This window comes from Muntiacus reevesi, chromosome 22 (genome assembly GCF_963930625.1).
Source record: "Muntiacus reevesi chromosome 22, mMunRee1.1, whole genome shotgun sequence".
In the NCBI taxonomy this organism is placed as follows: domain Eukaryota; kingdom Metazoa; phylum Chordata; class Mammalia; order Artiodactyla; family Cervidae; genus Muntiacus; species Muntiacus reevesi.
This window is the reverse complement of record NC_089270.1, coordinates 11,352,767-11,373,125: the sequence shown is the minus strand read 5'-3', so window position 1 is coordinate 11,373,125 and position 20,359 is coordinate 11,352,767. Positions and strand designations below refer to the sequence as shown.

Genomic DNA, 20,359 nt, shown 5'->3' with positions numbered 1-20,359 from the left:
CTACTAGAGTCACTTTCATGGTTGATGTACAGAATTTTTAAAATATCGAATTTGCGTTTGGCAATTTTGCTGAACTCTTAAAATTCTTTCTTCTTCCTTCATGACTTTAATTGATTATGCAAACTATACAGTTCTTATTGTTACTGTGAATGAAAACTGTTCTCCAAAAAAAGGGAATAAATGATAAAACATTATTGTCCAGCACATTATTACATTTTCAAACTGATTATCAGATTATTGGGATCTTACCAGACTGACAGTCACATGTTATGATTGATTACAATTTTCCTCAAATGCATCTATGAGTTCCATGATTTTCTAATCAAAATCTCAACAGGGATTGGTGAGCTGATTTTAATATGCATGTGAAACAGCCAAGAGCCAAGGGTAGTCTTAGAATATCTGCCAGGACTCATTGTGTGTACATTTCTGTCAATGGTAAACCATCTCAGTAGAATTACTGAAGAAGAATCCCAATAAGCTGTGTGGTGCTGCAGCACGGAGACCCAACCATAGAACCACACAGATAGGAACCTGCACGTATGGAAGGTGTGTTACATACGGGTAGACAAACAGTCTCCCTGTAACGGGCGTTACGACAACTGAGTGAGTGATTCACCTGGAACTGACTTCTCTGAGGATATGAATCTCAAGTCACTTCAGGTGTTGTCTTGTATTTTTAAAAACTTGGACCCAGATCCTTTTGAAAACTGGAGAAGGGCATGGCAACCCACCCCAGTATTCTTGCCTGGAGAATCCCATGGACAGAGGGGCCTGGTGGGCTGCAGTCCATGGGGTGGCAGAGAGTCGGACATGACCTAGCGAACAAAGCACCACCACCACCATCTCACTAGGGATCCAGGAAAGGCAGACAAAGCAATATATTGCCCCTTCAAGTTTAGATATTGCCAAACAGTGTGCTGAGGTTTCTGTTTCTCCATACCTTCACCGACTCCTGGCAGACTGTTACCATTGCACAATCGTCAGATTGGCAGGTTGCTTTCCCCACCGGCAGCTACTATCTGCATGCCTCCAGCTCTCAGCCTGTGGTCCAGGGCTGTAGGGCTATTCTCTTGAAGCCCCTTTGGAAGGTCGTGTGACCACTTCTGGGCAGTGGGCTGTGAGTGGAAGTGCTCTGTATTGTTTCCCACCCATGCAAGGCCTTCGGCTCCTGTTCTGTCCCTGTCCCGGTAACAGAGGGGCCCAGGTGGTTCAGATGGTGCAGAGACCAGTGGCCCCTCCAGCAGGCTGGGTCCCTGACCAACTGTGAATACAGTGTGAGTGAGTGCTAAACATCTGTTTGGTTGACCAACTATGCTTGCAAAATAAAGCACCTCCAAAAATCGCATGTGCAACTTTTTAAGGCAGATCTAGAAACTGAACTGTTTGCTGAGTATTAAAACAGAACCTGGAACAGAAGCGCCATTCCCTAAATGTGAGTAAAAGCTAGCCTCACCTGGCCTAGATTTAGAGACACACACAGATGAATGAAATTCAACCCTTCCCATCAAGAAATCCAGACCAGTAAGCTAATATTTACAATAGAGTCATTTTCCTTTGTCCTATCCTATTCAATATAATAAAACACTAGACACTTATGGGTAATGAACACTTGGAACACGGCTAGGGTCATTAGAGAACTGAATTTTTTTAACTGAAGCAGCACAATCTTTCTACTAAACACACATGTATTTTGATAGGATTACATCGCATTACAACTAAAAATTTAGCATCAGAAGTGAAACATGCTTTAAGCTTAAAATATACCAGACTTCTGAAACTTCATTTAAAGTATACGTATGTATTATATATACACACACCCTTTGTGTTTACACACAGAAAATCTCTCATTAGGTTTTATGTTGCTGCTACTGCTAAGTCACTTCAGTTGTTTCCGACTCTTAGCGACCCCATGGACTGCAGCCTACCAGGCTCCTCCATCCATGGGATTTTCCAGGCAAGAGTACTGGAGTGGGGGTGCCATTTCCTTCTCCGAGGTTTTATGTTGAAATATGGCTAAATCACATTTTGAATGTATTGAGGCAAAACATTTTCTCATCTGCTCTTTTTACTGTCTTAAGTGTGGCTACTAGGTAGTCAAGAATATGTATATGTATTTTATTTGGACAGCACTGCTCATATTAGACTACTTCCAAACATGATTCCTTAAAGAGTATGTCTGCTATGTGCTGGAACCTCAGGAGGGCAATTTACACAGACACCTGTGGCAACGTAACACTATATACGGTAAGGTGGAGAGATTCACAGATGCAAGGAAGGGTACCGTGGGGCTTCCTGCCCCGAGGTCCCGTTCACTACTTCACTCACTGGCATGTGAACCTGATGAACAGGTGTTATTAACTTTTCCGACATTTTTTTAACTATAATATGTAGATTAGTGAGGGCCGTTTCCCAACTATTGGCCTTTGTCTGTCTTGGCTACCATCTCCCATCCTAGTGACATCATAGCCTGAAGTCCAGGGCTATACAAATTCCCTTTGGGCTTCAGCTGCCTTATCTGATCTCTACTCCCCTAGATAACCAGCCAAATGGGCTTGGTTGTGTCTTGACTCTGTGACCCTGTGGACTGTAGCCTGGCAGGCTCCTCCGCACGTGGAATTCTCCAGACAAGAACACTGGAGTGGGTAGCCAGTCCTACGCCAGGAGATCTTCCCGACCCAGGGATGGAATCTGAGTCTCTTGTATCTCTTGCATTGGCAGGGAGATCCTTTACCACTGAGCCACCTAGGAAGCCCAAATAACTGAAGGTGGTAACTCATTAGATCTACACGGTTGGAGGATGACTCAACTCAAGGTAATAAGCCAAACTGATGAACTTCAGCAACTCCTACCTTCTGTATTTTCCTCAGGGCTTGCCAATATTCCACTCAAGTCTAAATCTCTTCTCTTTTTGACTCCTTGGGTACTGGGAATAAGATGAGGGAATGAAGCCCTCCCCCACCAAATACCCTCATACTTTCCAAGAATGTGGAGAAATCAGATATAAACAATCACGTACATTTGGCTAGAGGGCATCACCCACACACCTGGCCCCCCCAAGGCTCGCTGACTACTTGGGGACACTCCCACCCGAGCCCCACTCCTAGTTGAGGCCGCACATAGAGGGCAGGTCCCAGACACCTTCTCTGATGAGAGGACCATGCTACCAAAATTGCTGCTGCTGCTCAAACCAGCATCTCTTGTGAGGGTAAGTCAAAGCAAACAAAAATGTCACCTGACCTCATTTCAGGTCATGCCTGGTTAACCAGCAGCACATGGAATTTAAAATACACTTTCATGGAATTCAAAGCACCTATGCTGTGGAGACTGATGCTTTAACGTGGTTCAGAAATGTATCACAGGACGGCTGTGTAATAGCCAACTCTCAGAACATGTGAAATGAAAGGACGGAGAGAATTTTACAGTTGTTTTATTTAACAAAAGTTACGCCAACATCTCTATCTATATACATAACGTGTTTCAAAGTCAGAGCAGCAGAGACACTGTTAATGCAGGACATATAATAATGCTTACAACATATTATATGATGTTTTGTTTTCTGCTCAATCGGACACTGACAGATTCAAAAAATATCCCAAAGGCTGAGCAGCATCACGTCTTCGTTTTCTGGAGTGGCTTATATCATTATGTCCTAAAAAAAAAAAAGAGGGATGGAACTTTGGAGGGTTAATACATTGTGTTCAGTTTAGTTCAACCAACAGCTCTTGGCCCATAAGAGGGACTCACAAAGTGTTTTGGATTGGGAATAAAAATTTGAGTAAAATAGTCTCTGGGTATGTTAAAAAAATTTTCTTTTCACTGTCATATCATAAATATAAGAAGATCGTCTCATTCCTGATCCCCCAAAGTAAGAAAGTCTACATTAAAAAATAAGTTAATGACTTTTGTATTAAGAACTATGAATAACATTTAGTGAGCAGAGATCCTTCAAAATTAAGGTAAGAAAGTCGACAAATACTCAACACAGCTCTGCCTCTACCTCCTCCAATTTTGTTCGTTTCATGACATTAAGCTACGTTAACACACTATTTTCTAAGGTTCTTTATATAAGGAAGACAGACATGTTTTGCTTTCTCATTTTTTTATGACTTCCAGGAAGCTCTCAATTCCTTAAAAGGTACTGAAAATCTCAAGAAGCCTAGCTACATGTTCTACTCACAAAATTTTGCTCTGTACAAGTATATACGTTGACTTTTAGGTAATACTTGAGAAATAGTTGATGCTGCCAAGTGTGAATACTTCATACTGACACTTAACACTCTGACCTGATTCAAGGTCATCTTTCCTGGAAGGTCAAGGTATAGCCTTTCAGGAAAGATGCTACCGAGCAGTGAGGTATGGGGGGGTGGGTGGGTGGTGGGAAGTCACAGCCTTTTCTTCTCCCCTCAACTCTTAAGAGCCTTCTTTCATGCTAGGGGGTTGGGGGATAACAAGTCTTCTGTGGATAAAACTTAAGAATGCTCTCCTTTATGTAGTGAAGTGGTACACACGACCCATTTCCCAAAGAGCACCAACTAGAAATGCACAAGGACTAAATACTGTACTGAAACGATTCACAGGGGCTTCTACACCCATTTGTTCATGGAAATCAGACCCATTACTTACTGTGCTTCCATTTTCTAAAAACGAGATCAGACCATTATAAAAATGTACTTCCAAAATAAATTATTTCTAGAATATAAAATGCTTTGTATTTTTTCAGCCCACATAACTCCATTATAAAATAGGAAATCAGAAAATTAGCTACCAAGTCTTCATATGGTAAAAAATATATGTGTACACAAGTATATACACATATAAAAAAACCCAAGTTTCAAATTTCAATAAAAACTAACCAATAAACCAACGTAATGATTATGTATTAAACTACACACAAGCCACGTCAATTTATCTGTAATGAGAACCAACTACAAAGTATTAACAATCAAATGTATCAGAGGATAACCTAAGACTTCCCCACGTGGAAATGGATCAGGAAGCCTTCAACTGACAAGCCAACAAGAAGCCTGCTCATGCCCTTTTCAGATATAACCGCCTCCTGGTTCTCCAAGGGAGGAGTCCAAAAGGAAGGAAAACGTGTGCCCTGGGGCTGCCTTGCATTTGTGCTCTGCATTATGGCTGGCTTGGGGCTGGCTGGGGGCGGTGGGGGGCATGTGAGGACTACAACCCAGGCTGATCTGTGCTTGCCAAGCCATCCACCTGCCCATGCAGCCACAGTGCTGCAAAGGGCAGGCTGCGGAGACCAGCACCAGCCCTGACTCCTGCTGGTGGAGGGGAGTTGGGAGTGTTTGTGGAGCCGCCTCCCAGGCGGGGTGAGCAGCAGGGACGGCCTGATTGCAGCTGAGATCAGTTAGAAATTACCATTGATGAAAATAGGGTACAGTGTTTCTGGGGCTTGAATAGACAGTGGGGAGGTTTCCATTTTGCGGATTCCTGCCTGTTCACAGTGTTTTCAGGAGGGAAAAATCGTAAGGAGTGGACAGGTGAGTGGGGAAGCGGTCTATTCCACAAAGGGACTGTTCAGAAGACCCACCAAGGGAGGGCAGAATACGACCTGGCGGGGGGGGGGGGGGCAGCATCTGACCCACGGGTGGTGGAGGAAGACAGAGCATGCAGCCCCCAGTCCTGGTTTGTGGGGAGCTCCCAAACCAAAATTCACAGTCTCACTAAAGCCCCAACTTGCTTTCCAATCCTACCTCGACTTGTCTCCCCAAACTTCATCCAGGTTCAAAGGAGCCTGTTCATTCACAGCTGACGTGGATTACTCAGCCGACTCTCAGGAGAGTGATAAGGGCAAACGGGAGACAACTTTAGGTGTTTTCTCTTTTTTTCTTCCAAAAAGGCACATTCCCTCCCCCACCGTCACAAATCAAGGTACTTGAAAAAGAAAGCAAAAGCCTGAAAAATCTTTTATTCTTCCCCTAACATCTGCTGTTGTTGCAAACTCAGGCCAAACTTTGGAATCATTCTTTAAAGGGGTCAACAAAAGCACAATTTCTCTGTGCTACAGTGAACATTCAGCAACACTGCAGAGTGGGTGAGGGGCTTAAAAGAACGCCACTTTCTTATAACCAAATTTAAGAGAACGAAGTAGAAAATGTGATCTCCATTATGTACCAAGTATTCAGGAGGTAAGTTAACGCAAAAAGGAAAAAAAAAAAAAAAACAAGGGATGTGCACACCAAGACCTGGGTTTAATTCTTCAGTAGCATTGTTACATAAAGAGCATGTGTCAAACGTTCTAAACTTGCCCCTTTGAATGGATAAGAAAAGATTTGTTATCTACTCAGAAAAAGGCTGCCGACTGAAGAGAAATCTCAGATCCCACTGAAATCTGTTCCGAGTTTCCCTTCTCCCCGAACAAATGCGTGTAGGTGAATCTGTGCACACTCCTTCAGGGACACAGACCCTTCTGAGGTCCAGGCACCCGGCTTGGGCTTAGACACGTGGCTCTCCGCATTCCTGGGAGGATCGCAAGGCTGACCTGCCCTCCCATCTCTGCAGCCTCTATCTCCCCCGCTGAGTCAGGGAGGGACACAAAACCAAACCACCCAAACCAGGACCAACTGAAAGGGAGCAAAAACACCACGCTTCCGAGACAGGCTTTTCACTTATTTGCCCTTGGAAGAAAGGACATCCCAGTCTCTGGTTGCTTCTATCAAATGCCGCTGGCCGTGACTCATCCACTCTTCCTGGTCCTCGTAGAGCCGCCCACAGAACCAGCACTTAAATATACACTGCGATGAGTCATCAGGCAAGGAATCCACCACCTGGTAGTTGTTTTTATGAACCTTCTTCAGTTTCATCTTCAGCATCATCTGCCTTTTGATCTGACTGGCCTCCTCCGCGTTCTGGTAGGTCAGTCGGACGTGCTGCCGCCTCATGCCTAACTGACACCTAGTCCTCTCTGACAACACCACCTTGAGGACGTTGCCTTTGTACTTGTTTATTACCTTCATCACGTTGGACACCTCCGGTGAGTCGACGTCAGGGTGGTTTAACACAATGACGGGCTGGTTCCGACGGGGGCATTTGATCAACTGGTCTGGTTTAGCTGCAATCAGCCGAAGCTGTCTTGCAACTTGAAAGATGGAAGGATCCCTGAAACAGCGGCTGGGGTCAGTCTGGATTTTGCTTTTCTTCTTAGATGAGCTGATTTGTCTGGGTTTCCCTTTACTGATGGGAAGACTTCTGGGAAATAGCTTCGCTTGCTTGCTCATTTCACTGCTTCCTTGCGGGCCATGCAGGGGTCTGGGCTTTTTGGGCACAGTGCTACAATGGGCACTCTCTTTTCGTGATTTAGGCCGAAAAGACAGACCGTGATTTGGGGACATATCTATGGGTCCACTTTCACTTGTCAAAAGCTGTACGTCCGGGTCTGTCCGTTTCATTGGGCAGAGCGGAATGGGCTTTATTAACTGTGTCTCACTGCATGGGATATTGACAGGTGCTTCGCAGGTCGCCTCTATAATGTGGGAATCCTCAGAGGAATTAAGAACCCTCAACACGGCCCCCTTGGGGATCAACACTGGAGTAGCCACATGCGGCTTCTTGGTCACTCTGCTTTCGGTTTTCCCGCTGCTGCCTTCGACAAGCTTTGGATACGCCTGCTGGTGCCCGAGCTGCCCACTGACGCCACCAGCGTCCTGAGGTCTGGGGAGCGTGCCCGTGGAACAGCCAGCACTGGTGAAGGACACGTTAATTTCCTGGATGCATTCAGGCGTGGCTTTTGAAGTGACCTTAGACGTCTTCCCTACAGGATGTCGATGGGCGCCGTTTGCAGCCAGAGATGAAGGCTTGCCACACGATTCGATTAACTGGGCTATCTTTCTGCGCAAGAGTTCAATTGACTTTATTTTGGATGTTGAACTATTCCACCTGACGCCCTCAGGGACGTTTTCAGATCCAGAGCTCAGAGAAAAGACTGAGGAGATGACCGGGCCATCGAAGGAGTCATTAGTCTGGTCGGGATTCTTTACTTCCAGTGGTTTATCCCCAGACTGCTGGGCTCTGACTCTGTCTTCTCCCATTATGTTGATGTGTAAATACTCACTTCTGTGTTGAGAGGAAGCCTGGCCCGTGTTTGAAACTGCCTTATGCTCCTGTGTCTGGCTGTCTTGCGGCTTCCTGGGAAGGGCAACCGTTTTGGCAGGAAGGCAGATCTCATTCCTAGAGCCCACGTCATTCTGACATAGGGGCAGTGAGTCTGTTTCTCCAGAGAAGGAAATGGTTGCAGGCGGTGCAGACACAGGAAATAACTGTTGCGAGTCACTGGGTAAGTTTCTTCTGTCTTCAGTAAAAGAAAGGGCAGTTTTATATGGAAAAGAGTTCGATGAAGTTCCAAGACCACGTAAGACACTGTTTTTCACTAGAGATAATGGAGAATGGTCTTTGAAGGCAATGGAAGGCAGAGCAGCTCTATGGGGATACGGGTAACCTTTTCTCTGCAAACTCTCAACTCTCCCCGGGTTGAGCAGGGATTCTCCGCTGCTGTGCCGGCCAGAATTTGGCATGAAAAAATCGTAAGACCTCACCCATTTCACATTTTTAAGTTGCTTCTGAACTGATGACTGTAGACCACCGATGCCTGCAAGTTTTCCGATATTTCCTTCGATTGCGAGGGACTGCATGGGCTCTGCGGAAGCCATTTTTTCCTGCTCGCTTGCACCCCTCTCTTTAGACCCACGTTCGGAACTACCTCCATTGCCTCCACTGGCATCGAGGCAGTTGGTTTCTTCCAGGGGAAACAGTCTGAGCACGAGCTGCTGCGTTCCGTTGACAACCTTCACGTCCATCAGCTGGGCTAGACAGTTGGCGGGGACGACGAGCTCGGCTGGCGCCACCACCGTTAACGGCATGCCCGGCTGCACGGGCCCTTTCGAGGGGGACAAGACCTCCACCTCCACACTTCTGTTCCCCAGCAGGCTGAGCTCAGCGGGCTCTGACAGGGCCCCTTTGTGTGGGATGCACACCACGTCTTTCTGGTACTCTCTGGATTCAGGTAACAACGTGATGCTGTGCGTCCTGTCTTTACTTGCGTGGAGGGAAAACCTTGAGAGCTGATCTGACAGCTTGTTTTGAAACGCGGTCCTGGGACTGGAAGCTTTTGAAAGCTCTGGGCTTTGCTTGGAGGCGCTGATCCTTTTTGGCTCCAGCCTGGCGACGGCTTTGGGCAGCCGTTTGGCCCCTGCCTTCTCGTGGACTCTCCTCCTGTGTTTGACGATGTAGTCGTTTCTGATAGCACCGTAGTCACAGTACTCACAGCGGTAAGGGAAGACGCCTGTGTGCCTCACCAGGTGCCTCTGAAACTCCCCTTTCGTGTAGGAGATGCAGCCGCAGTGGGAGCAGACGAACTTAATCTCTTCGTGCTGAAGTGTGTGCTTTTTGTACTGCAGGGGGTCCTTTGTGGAAAATCGACACTTGTCACAATAGTGTTTGCCTGGCTTGAAGTTCCTTACCTTAAACTTGTGATTGACAGAACTTGAGATGGCTTCCGGTTTATTTCCTACCTGAGTAGCACTGCGACTGTTGTTCAGAAAGTGGAAATGGGGAGGGGCCGAGCCAAGGCTGCATTTGAGGCAAACATATTTGTCCTCCTTCTGGTTTTGTCCAGTACCCTTTTTCAGATCCGGAAGTGGGACCTCGTGTACACTCTTGCACTTTACACACGTAGCAACAGTCATGGCGGCAGGCTCTGCCTCGGAGCCTTGATACAGAACAGTCTGAGCGTCTGGTCTATCTGGTCGAGTCCCTCGATGAGCATTAGGCTGTTTGGGTGACATGGTCAAGGCATTGCGTCCGTCACCAACTTGTGTGCTACAGAGCTGCTGTCCAATGTCCTTCATCTCTTCATCTGCATTTCTAAAAAGCCCGCTGAAATCCAGAAAGACTTCATACGATCAAATCCTTAGGAAGCATCTTTGGTACACTTTGTGGCAGCGTACCTAGGAGCATACTTAATTATCTTTCTTCATAAAGCAGGTCAGGATCCTCAAACGTGACTGCTTCCAATTCTCTGATATTCCAGGCAACACTAAGGGGAAAATAAAGAAATCATAAAGCATGATTAATGCATGAACTTAAGGTTTAGCTTAGCTAACATGTTTCCAGACTTACCCTTTATTTCAACGACCTTGGGAATTTTATGCTAAATCTTCAGCTATTATCTTGGTGCACGTGTTGATAGTAACACACAGTACAAAGAAGTGAAGTCAAAGTCGCTCAGTCGTGTCCGACTCTTTGCTACCCTGTACAGTCCATGGGATTCTCCAGGCCAGAATACTGGAGTGGGTGGCTGTTCCCTTCTCTAGGGCATCTTCCCAACCCGGGGGTGGAACCCAGGTATCCCACATTGTAGGCGGATTCTTTACCAGCTGAGCCACCGGGGAAGCCCTGGTACACACAGTACGTAGTACAATAGAACTGGCAAATAACAAGCCTCAGCTGAAAATATTTTCAAACTCTACCCTCTAAAACGCATCACTTTAGCAGGGTAATAATCATGGCAGTCACTCAGGATGGCCTTTGCTGAGTGAGTTACTTTTAAGTGTCATGGAAAGCATCTAGCAATTTCACAAGTGTGATTTTCTATCAACCTCCCTAATACCTTTTGTCACTTTAGCTTCTAAACACACATAAGTGGTAGAACCAGGACACCGGCTCCGGGGTCCATTTGTTTCTATGTACACTGAGCCACGAGCATGGATCCCAGCTCTCTCTCATGCACCCCATCTGCTTGAACAAGTGCTAGGAAGCCAACAACATTCTGACAACACAAGGCAAATACCTGCTTCGCATCTTACTGAGCATCTATCAGGTGCCAGGCACTGCTCCAGCCCCTACAGGGCAGTGATGAGAAATAAATTCACCCCTCCCCTCATGAGAGTGCAGAGAGGGGAGAAAACAAGTGTTTCTTTATTGGGCAGAAGGTGGCCAGTGATTGGGGAAAACACACCATAAAACCAGGCCAGGGGGACTGGGCGTGAGTAGGGGACGAGGCCGCAGGGCTGGGGTGTGGACAGTCAGGAGGGGCCTGAGGACAAGCCGACACTGGGGCGGAGGGCGCTTCAGGCAGAGGGAGGGCGAAGGTCTGTGGGAAGTGGGCCTGGAGCACCTGAGTGACAGCAAGGAGGCTGGGGGTCAGTGAACAAGAAAGGGGGTGCTGGGCGGGGGGGGGGCGGCAGATCTGGTCAGCGGAAGGGGAGACGGGTCCAGGGAAGACCGACAGTGCGGCATCGTGAGGATGTGGCTTCTCCCGCACATGAGGGAGACCTGGGGAGAGGCTGGAGCTGCCTCTGACATGACCTGACCTTTATTCCAGCCACTGCCTCCGGTTGCTGCAGGGACCCGGGTCTGGGAGGGCTAAACGAAGGCAGCAGGGAGACGGGGAGAGGGAGGCAGCCGGGACTGCACTCCTGTCGTCTGGAGCCAGTACCACAACGCGTGCAATGCAGTGATTCTCACATAAAAATAGTTTTCTTTCACCACACATTCTTTTTTCAGCATACACAGAACTAGCAGCGAAGCAAAAACCATTTTAGTTCAGGATCTGTGGAAAGCCTTCCTTTCATGATCTTAAAAAAAAAAACAACACTTTCAACCTTTCTCGCGTCAGTAATTTTTTTTCATCATCTGGCAATCAGAATTACAGACACTTACCCAGCTTCCTGCATGAGCTGCATGAGCTGCATGAGCGCTAAAGAATACAAGACAATGCATATGTGCTTAACAAGTGCTTCCCTAAGTGTCAAGAGTCACACAAGGCCTCAGTGTCTGTTCAGATGGGCAGAAACATGAATGGGAATTAGCCCTTTCCCTCTGGGATCCTGCTCACAAGCCAAGGGCCACACAAAATAAGTCTGAAAGGCTGAAGTCATACACGTTTGACCATCTAAGAATGCTACTATCGCCCACATGTTCAGCTGGCATTTCCATCCTACTAAAACAGAAGAAGCAATAGCTGCAGGCAGAGCCTAAGAAAACCACTGGCCCGAGGAATGCAGAGGCTGAAAAGGGGATCTGACCCAGTGGTTCCTGAAGCTGGAGGAGCCACAGAATCATAGCAAAGAGAGATACTTGGCTTCACCCCAAAGCTCACGAATCTAAACTTCAGTGGGAGAGAGATGGGGAAGAGGTGCCCGTGGTCACTCATGTAATTCTGACGAAATGGCACTATCAGAAATCAATGGCTGAGACTTCCAGCAACAATTCAATCTTTTAAACCATCTTCGTCAGCTGGTCATGCAGTTGAAGCTCTAGTAACTGCCAGACACCAAACTCCTTCCCTCTTTGGGCAGTTTCACTGTCCAGAATTTACCCTTCAATAAAACTGAAACCAGCATCCCTGTAACTTTCTTAGATCCTGACCTTGGAGCTACAAACCACTGAATCCCTGATAGACCAGTCATTTATCTGCCCCTTCTCTCTCTCGTCCCGTCTCAATTTTGTTTATAAGATGTGCATACCAGCCTCATAATCTTGAGTGAGCAAGAAACAGAGACAGGAAGCAGAGCAGGGAAAGGAATAGGAGAGATAAGAAAGAGAGGGAGGGAGGGAGGGAGGGAAAAGGAGGGGACGTGGGAGAAAGTAACTTGCTTGCCTGGTATAACCTGCTTACCAACTCTTTAAAAAACAAACAAAATAGGTAGTTTTGCCATTTCCTCTCCAAATCCCTTTGAAAGGTGGAGGTGTCATTTCCCCCCAGACTGGAGACTTGGACTGGGTGATAAAGACCTTAGCGAAAAGTGGAGAACATCCCACTGGCAGAAAGTCTAGAGAAGCAACCACGCCTGCTCACTGCCTCTGCAGCGCAGGCGCCTCCTGGAGGTGCTTCTGCAAGGCCATGCCAGCAGCTATTTTGAATAAGGAATCCACAGAAGCAAGTGCCAATACGAAGCATGAGCTGTGATTAGAAAATACAGTTTAATGGGGGAGTCAAGGTGCTAGGCCATGCATGACCCAATGATGTCACCTGCTGCAAAGTACCTTCTTGGCCTCTAAGCCAGTCTCAAAACTATACAGTTTCTACCTTGGTACTTCCCTCCGTCCAGGTGACAAAGATGTCCAGCTTCTTCAAAACAAAGTTCTCTTTGGCCATCATAACGTGCAGCTAGTCATGGGTGAAAAAAGATCTCAGACGTAGCATCCAAGACAGAGGTAAATGGACACAGTGGAAGGAGGAGATGGCTCTGATGTTGGCATTTACACTTGGACACTGACGCTGTGGCCAAGCACACCTGAAATGGGTCCCCGGGACCTTGCTCCCTCCACGCCCCTTTCTCTACCTTGTTCACACTCAGGTACAGCCACCTGTGAACCTGGGCCCTCTGGGAGATTACTCCCCAGTGAACTGATGACCAAGAATTACACAAAACACTGTCGGTGTAAGGGCCATGTGTGGGCCAGATGCTGAGAGGCCACTAACCAATCATGAGTAACATCAGTCTCAGGGATCACCTACCTTCCAAACTCACGGTACCCTTTACAACATCTCTGCCTTGGATCTCCTAGGACTAGAGACATACTTTTTAAAGTTCATTTAGAAAGGCTCTCAAAAACACAGAAGATACTTAGTATTATTAACTTCGGACATGGTAAATAAAAGTTAATGTTAAGCTGCTCGTTTTTAAACGGTGAAAAGTGCTTTATGATGCACGATTACCTCCAGCATCAGAGAAAAATGACTTCCATGGACAAAGAGGAGGTACACGATGTGTGACAAACACGCTTCCACTAGACTGAGTCTTGCGTTTTCCTGGGAAAAAGCCTAGTAGCACCTACCACTGCCAGGTTTTCCTTCTGACTTTGAGCTCACTTGACCTGGTGACTTAAACATTCATTTGGAGGGACAGATGGAGAAAAACGTTGAGTTTGTTAGAAACCAGCCCAGTGACATTGAGGGCTATAAAAGTCATGATGGGCGTGTAAGTTTTTAGTAAAAAGGAAGCATCTGATTTCTAAATACTGGACATGTCAAGTGTCAATAGAAGAACAGAAACCAGGAAAACAATGTTTAAGGCAGCAGATTCTGGAATCAGATCATAGGGTTTCCAAGCCTATTCCACGCTTTCCAGGCCTGACCTGAAGCAAACTGTCCAACTATAAAACAGACAGTAGCAGTACCTACTAAAATATTCATTGGAAGGACTGATGCTGAAACTCCAATACTTTGGTCACCTGATGTCAAGAGCTGACTCATTAGAAAAGGCCCTGATGCTGGAAAAGACTGAAAGTGGGAGAAGGGAACAACAGAGGATGAGACGGCTGGATGGCATCACCGACTCGATGGACAGCAGTTGAGCAAACTCTGGGAGACAGTGAAGGACAGGGAAGCCTGCCGTGCCGCTCAGTCCACGGGGCCACAAAGAGCTGGTCGTGACTGAGCGACGGGACAATTACTACTGTGTCTCAGGGTCGTCCTGTGGACTGAATGGGACAGTGTGACTATAAGCACTTAGGTTCTAAGTCACTCACACACAACTGCTAAAAATATTATTTTCCCTTATTTTATGAAGAAAATAGAAGAAGAAATGGTGCCTATCACGTAAGTAGTCCAAGGAGCTAAAACACATACTTCTTTGTTACCTGGCTTTTTCTGGAGTACACAGTGAATCTCATTTTATAATTTTAATTACAGTTGCCAGGTTGTACTGTCTAAAAGGGAATTCACCTCTGGGGTCAGGGTCAAGCCATCCACCTTGCCTTAGTGGCAAATAGGCCAACAGGTGCTTATAGTTGCCAAGGAAAAGATGCTTTATCTACAAGAGTGCTCACTACAACTTAGGTTTACATATAATCTAGTGTACTGACTGACTTTTTCCTTTCCAAGTTCAGCTGAATTGTGCATTATCCCTGTAGCAACTGAATGTGTTCCCACACTAGATGTTAATGAGCAAAATTAAAAAAAAAAACAAAACAGTTGCTAGGCAATTAAATCATACGTATGCTACACAGATTATCACATACATCTTGTGTTCATGAGATGCCCACCAAACTCAGTAAATTTTAGCTGGCTGACTGCATCCTTTCTTGGACAGAGAAGCAAATGAGAAAGCTCTTCGAAGACGGGAATCCTTTCATTTTGTCTATTAAGCCACAGAGAGCATAGGCTAGTCTAAGTAACATATCTCAATAACCAAAAATTTATTAATTTTTTTTCAATAACCAAAAATTTAAAATATTCTACCCCTAAGTGATCATTAGTATGTAAATGAGTGATACCTGATCAGGGTAACAGTCCAACATTAGGTGTGAAAACTGCCAACACCTCCCCAGTAAGTCAGTATTCAAGGAGAAACAATGTTCTCACTCAGCAAGAAGTTTTTCAGACAAAGAATCAGAATTGAACTGAATGGTAAATAGATCTACACAATGGAAAACATGAATAAAGTATTTTCTTTGTGCTCATCTACTTTCACTGGAAATGACTGAACTGATGGCCACCTTGATGGCAAGAAAGACTTCTAAATGTTGCTGACAAATATACACCTCTGGGATCTTAGACTTCCTTCTGAATCCAAGTGTATCACTTGGGGCACGCAGAATGAGGCAAGAAGGTTAGGCAAGAGAGCCTGTGTTCTGATTCCTCAGTTTTCCAGGTGAAAAGAAAGTGCACGAGAGTGGGAAGAGCAATCTTCATGGGTTACCAGGAGCAAGGTTTAAAACCTAGGGTTTGACTTGGAGCTGTGTCATTCTGGACTCATTATCCTCTCTTGGCCTGAGTTTCCTCACTTGTAAAATGGGAGTTATACCCTAATTGACATGACTGACCTGAGGAAATGGTGTATGCAGTGAGCAGGCAGCCTTATGTTTGGCAAACTACAGGTTTTGTCAAGAAATAAGCCAACATATTTCTGGTTAAGAAAGATTCTTTCAAGTGTAGAAGATTCCAGCCATCACAGAGGAGCAGATTCTTAGTTTAACAAATAAGCCTAACGAGATAAAAGGTTTCTGGCTGGAGGCAAGGCTCCTCTCCCCCACTCTCCAGTCCACAAAAGAGTTCCTTAAAGGCAGACTTGACACTGCAGAGTACGTGAACTGAGACAGCATCAGAGAACAAAAGAAGTTATTATTTTTGAACAACAATTTAAGAAATAACATTTCTAAACAAAGAATATGACTAGTGTCAAAACTTAGGGCTCTATACATGTAAAAAAAAAAAAAAAACTTAAGAGGCAACTATGCTCTTGCTAGCATTTTAAGAAAGGTAGCTTCCCTTGTGGCTCAGCTGGTAAAGAATCCGCCTGCAACGCAGGAGACCTGAGTTCGATCCCTGGGTTGGGAAGATCCCCTGGAGAACAGAAAGGCTACCCACTCCAGTATTCTGGCCTGGAGAATTCCATGGACTGTGTTGTCCATGGGGTCGCAAAGAGTCGGACATGACTGAGCTACTTTCACTTTCAAACACAAGGGAGTACTACTTTTTAAACGTTCCTAGTGACTTCAGGTCTCTAAAGGGGATAAAAATGAAGGACAAATACATCTTTGTACTTCCCTCCATTTTTTTGCCTTAAAGTCAAAGTTTTGTAGAAGAAATGGAGCAAGAGTTAAATAGAAAAGTATAATTAAACAAATAAAAATTACCTCCCACAGATTCTTAACCTTGGCTGCATCAGGGTAGTCAACCTGTCAGAATGTCTGGGATGCTAAACTTCTTTAACGAGGTCTCTGTGATGTTTAGTCACTCTCCTACATAGCAAATTTATCTGGGGAGCTTTAAAAACAAAGATGCCTGGGCCACCCTGTGTGTGGGGGGAAGGCTCAAGGTGCTTTAAAAGCCTGCCAGGGGGTTCTAATGTGCAGTCAAGGTTGAGAACCCCCACCGGACATTGCAGCTGCAGCGGAGCAAGTGTCGTATCTCAACGCTCCTGTGCAACCTTTCACAGACCAATTCATCCCTGGGCGCCTGGAGGTGAGGCAAGGCTGCTGCCTTAACTGTAATGACACCGGAAGGTAGACTCTGGTAGACCCTTGCTTATTAGACTTTTGACTTTGGAAACATCATCGCTGATGCCCTGAGGAGTGTGTAATAACATTAACCCGTCTGCAGACTCTTGGGAACTGACACGTGCCTGGCTCGGCGTGAGCACAATGGGCATGAGTCAGGGCTATTTACCGGACCCCTGCCCAGCCTGTTGTCTTTAAGAGACTGTGGACAGAGGATGCAGCAAAGTAAACAGGTGTTTCAGGGAGTGGTAAATGTCACACTAGTGATCTGATGCCGATGCCCTCAGTGGCTGGCTGTGTTACCAACGCTGGACACTGCGGCCCAAGTCAGGTGGAAGCAGGGGGTGGGGTATGGAGGCAGATTCATGCATTACCTCCATTACTCCTCAAAGTGCCCCCTCCAATTACCTGCTTCTTGTAGGCTTTTCCCAGGTCATGGAGTCGGTCAGCTGGCGTCTAGCCTAAATTCCTTCTGCTACCCTGCTCAGGGAGGCTGGGAACAGCAGTCACAGCTGGGCACCATTCTTACTTCCTGCCTGGAGCCATCGAGCGGCTGAGTGAGTCAAAAGCATGCAGAGTCCCATGGGTTCTTCCCAGGCACCGAGTCCCATCTGGTCTCAACCCCAGGCTCTGACACAGGCCTCTATGCTCAGAACCCTGGGAGGCAGCGAGGCGCCGTACAAAGGTCCTGCAACAGAAGCGAGACACTGGGGTTTAAGTCCTGGGTCTGTGTAGCCTTGCTTTCTCCATGTCCTCCTTGCTTGTAGAGAAAAAGGGGACTGAGCCCCCAAAGCGCTTCTCCAGCAAGGGAGCTTAAAATAAAAGGGGAAAAGGCTTCCCAGGACTCAGGTGCAAGAATGACTCAGACTGCACTTCTCTGGGGGTAGGCTCGGGCACAAGGCTCACATTCTTCCCAGGTCATTCTGATGCCTCCCCACTCCCCACCCTAGGATAAGAATGTCTGGATCCGATGGTCTCCAGCCACTTTCATCCCCAGGATGCATTCTGGGGACTGCAGTTGGCTGAGTCTGAATACGTGAACAAAGAAAATGCCATCTGTGCCAGGCTGCTTGAGAACAATCGAGAACGAGAAAGCTTCACTGGTGGGGACCCTGTTTACCACAGGCTTGGTCACACAAGGCACTCAAATGTGTATTGGCTGAATGGAGGAGTCGATGAATGAAAAAAATGTCAGCCTTCCTGGCAACAGTAGCAATGTTCTTTGTTCTTCTTTCTCCTCATAAACTGGCCCAGATCTCCTCACTTTCAAGTGAATAGATCAGTAGACCTATGTGTATTTTTAAATCGCTATTACTAGACTTGTAAAAATCTACATTAGTTTGGCATAAGTCATGGAGGAGGAGGCCCAATAAATAATGACCTCCTTTGTTTCCAAGAAGCACCTGGCAATAAATGTTTAGCAGCCCAACAAAACTAAATATGTACAAAAGTATTATTTTTCAAGGCTATAAAAAATAAAAAGCTTTTGAAAATGCATCCTAGGTTAAGGATAACATTGATACACTTTTAAAAGTCAAACATTTGTATTCTACCTAAACAGACTACATTGGGATAATGGTTTTTAAACCACCATTTGCTGGGCCAGTATCTCCAGCTGGGGATTGGAATGAACTCTGCATACCTGACTCAGAGATAAAGGAACACATTCCTATCCTCTCTGCTCTTCCATAGGAAAGGGCTCCCTGCTCTTGGAGACCAAGGTTTTGTCTCACTCTTGGTGGCTTCAATTCTAAGCTTAAGGGGTAATGTTTCAGGGATCTAACACCAGTTTAGGCGTGTAGACGTTTGTTTTTAATCAGAACACAGTGCTTAGTACTTAGTTCACTTTTCATTTTCCTACCTTAGGTTAAAACTGTTCACTATCGCAGTTTTTATAAATCATGGGTATTTTCACGGGATACAGTGAATAACCAACGTATACAGAGGAACTTAAGTGTTTTCTTCATTCTCTCCTTTCCGATTCGGGCATTTTCGTTCTTTTGCGCCCTGCATGATCTCTTTGGCTTTAAACTGCCCAAAGACCACCCCCAAGGCAATAAGATACAAAAGCATCTGGGACTGGGGTAAGGTCCCCCAAAGAGCGACGTCAGCATTTATAGAAGGAGACCAACCGTCATCTACCGTCCCCTCACGCCCCTCTCCAGCACAGAGGCCCTCCATGGACGAGCCCGACCCTGGGCACGTGCCCCCAAACCCCCAAGGAAAGGCAAAGCCAAGTCGGGTTTTCCAGTTTATTGTCAGCACGCGCGCAACCGACGGTTCGCGTTACCCAGGGCGAGTCCACGTCGCGCGGCGCGGCTGCGGGGAACGGCGGGCGCGGGGGGCGCAGACGGGTAACACCGCGCCCCCTTCCAGCAGGGGAGCGGCGCGCGCGGGGGACGGGGGCGGCGTCCTTCTGGCCACGGAGACCGGACCACGTCAACGCAGACCTCCGAGGCCCGCAGGAGGCTTTAAAAATGGCCCTCCTGACGACACTTCCTGCTCGGAGCCGACCGGTAGGAGCTCTCCCAGGAGAAATGCATCATTTAAAACGCTTGGGGGCGGGCGGAGGAGGCCGGGCCCGGCGCCCCGCAAGCTGGGACGCGGCAGCTGCGCCGCCGCAGTCGAGGGTCGCGACCCGGCGCTCTCGGGGGCGAGCATGCGGGGTCGCAGCGGCACAAAGGCGGACTAGCGCGGGGGCGTCGGGCGCGCAGATCCACCGCCACCCCCGGGGGTCCGCGATCCCTGGCTCCGCGCCCCCTTCCCCCCAATTCCAGCCCCGCGCCCCTCCTCCCACACCCGGTCCGGCCCGGCGGGGGACCCCCCTTTTCCGTCCAGGCCGCCGCCCCCTCCTCCTCCTCCGCGTCCAGTCCGAGCCCGCGGCCGCCTCGCGTCTGCCCCGGGGCCTCCGGCCGGGCGGCCCCGGGCACGCGGAGGCCAAGCCCCCGCACCTCCCGGCCCCGGCAGCCCGCGCCCGGCACGGCCTCGTCCGGCCTCTGCACCCCGCGCGGCCCCTCTCCGCACCCCTGGGCCCGCCCGCCTGCCCCGCACACGCGGGACCCGGCACCCTCGCCCCTCCACCGGCTCGGTCACTCACCGGGCCGGCTGGTCTGGGTCCCGCGGAGAAGGGGGGTTGTCTACACCGCCAGCGCCAGGCCGCCGCCGCCCGCTGTAGGTCCCTACTCGGGGGGCGGAGCCCGGCGACGCCGCGCGTGCGCAGTGCGGCTGGAGGCCCGTCCGGAGCGCGCCCGGCGCCCGAGGTCCCTAAGGCTGCGCCCTCCCCCGCCGGCTCTCAGATCCTTGCCGAGCACCCCCGGGGCTCCGGAGCTCAGCGCTCGCACGCGGAGCCTCTACATCCGCTGCGGTGCGATATCACGCTGGCCCCGAGAGCCGC

At 47.9% G+C, this 20,359-nt stretch overlaps 1 protein-coding gene across 3 annotated transcripts; it reads right to left on the bottom strand.

The window, feature by feature from the left end:
- Positions 1–3,430: 3,430 nt before the first annotated feature.
- ZNF518B (zinc finger protein 518B) lies at positions 3,431–20,156 on the bottom strand. 3 transcript variants are annotated; one of them, XR_010660279.1, is made up of 3 exons: positions 20,063–20,156; positions 5,718–10,054; positions 3,431–3,652 (listed from the first exon to the last, which is right to left on the bottom strand). XR_010660279.1 is itself a non-coding variant. In XM_065914323.1 (3 exons), exons 2-3 carry the CDS (start codon positions 9,864–9,866, stop codon positions 3,638–3,640), a joined length of 2,907 nt encoding a protein of 968 aa, XP_065770395.1. In that variant the 5' UTR covers positions 9,867–10,054; positions 20,063–20,156; the 3' UTR covers positions 3,431–3,637. The 3 variants fall into 3 exon arrangements, 2 of the variants coding, with proteins under 2 accessions (XP_065770395.1, XP_065770394.1); XM_065914323.1 differs by having other exon boundaries at positions 6,975–10,054; XM_065914322.1 differs by having other exon boundaries at positions 3,431–10,054.
- Positions 20,157–20,359: the final 203 nt, after the last annotated feature.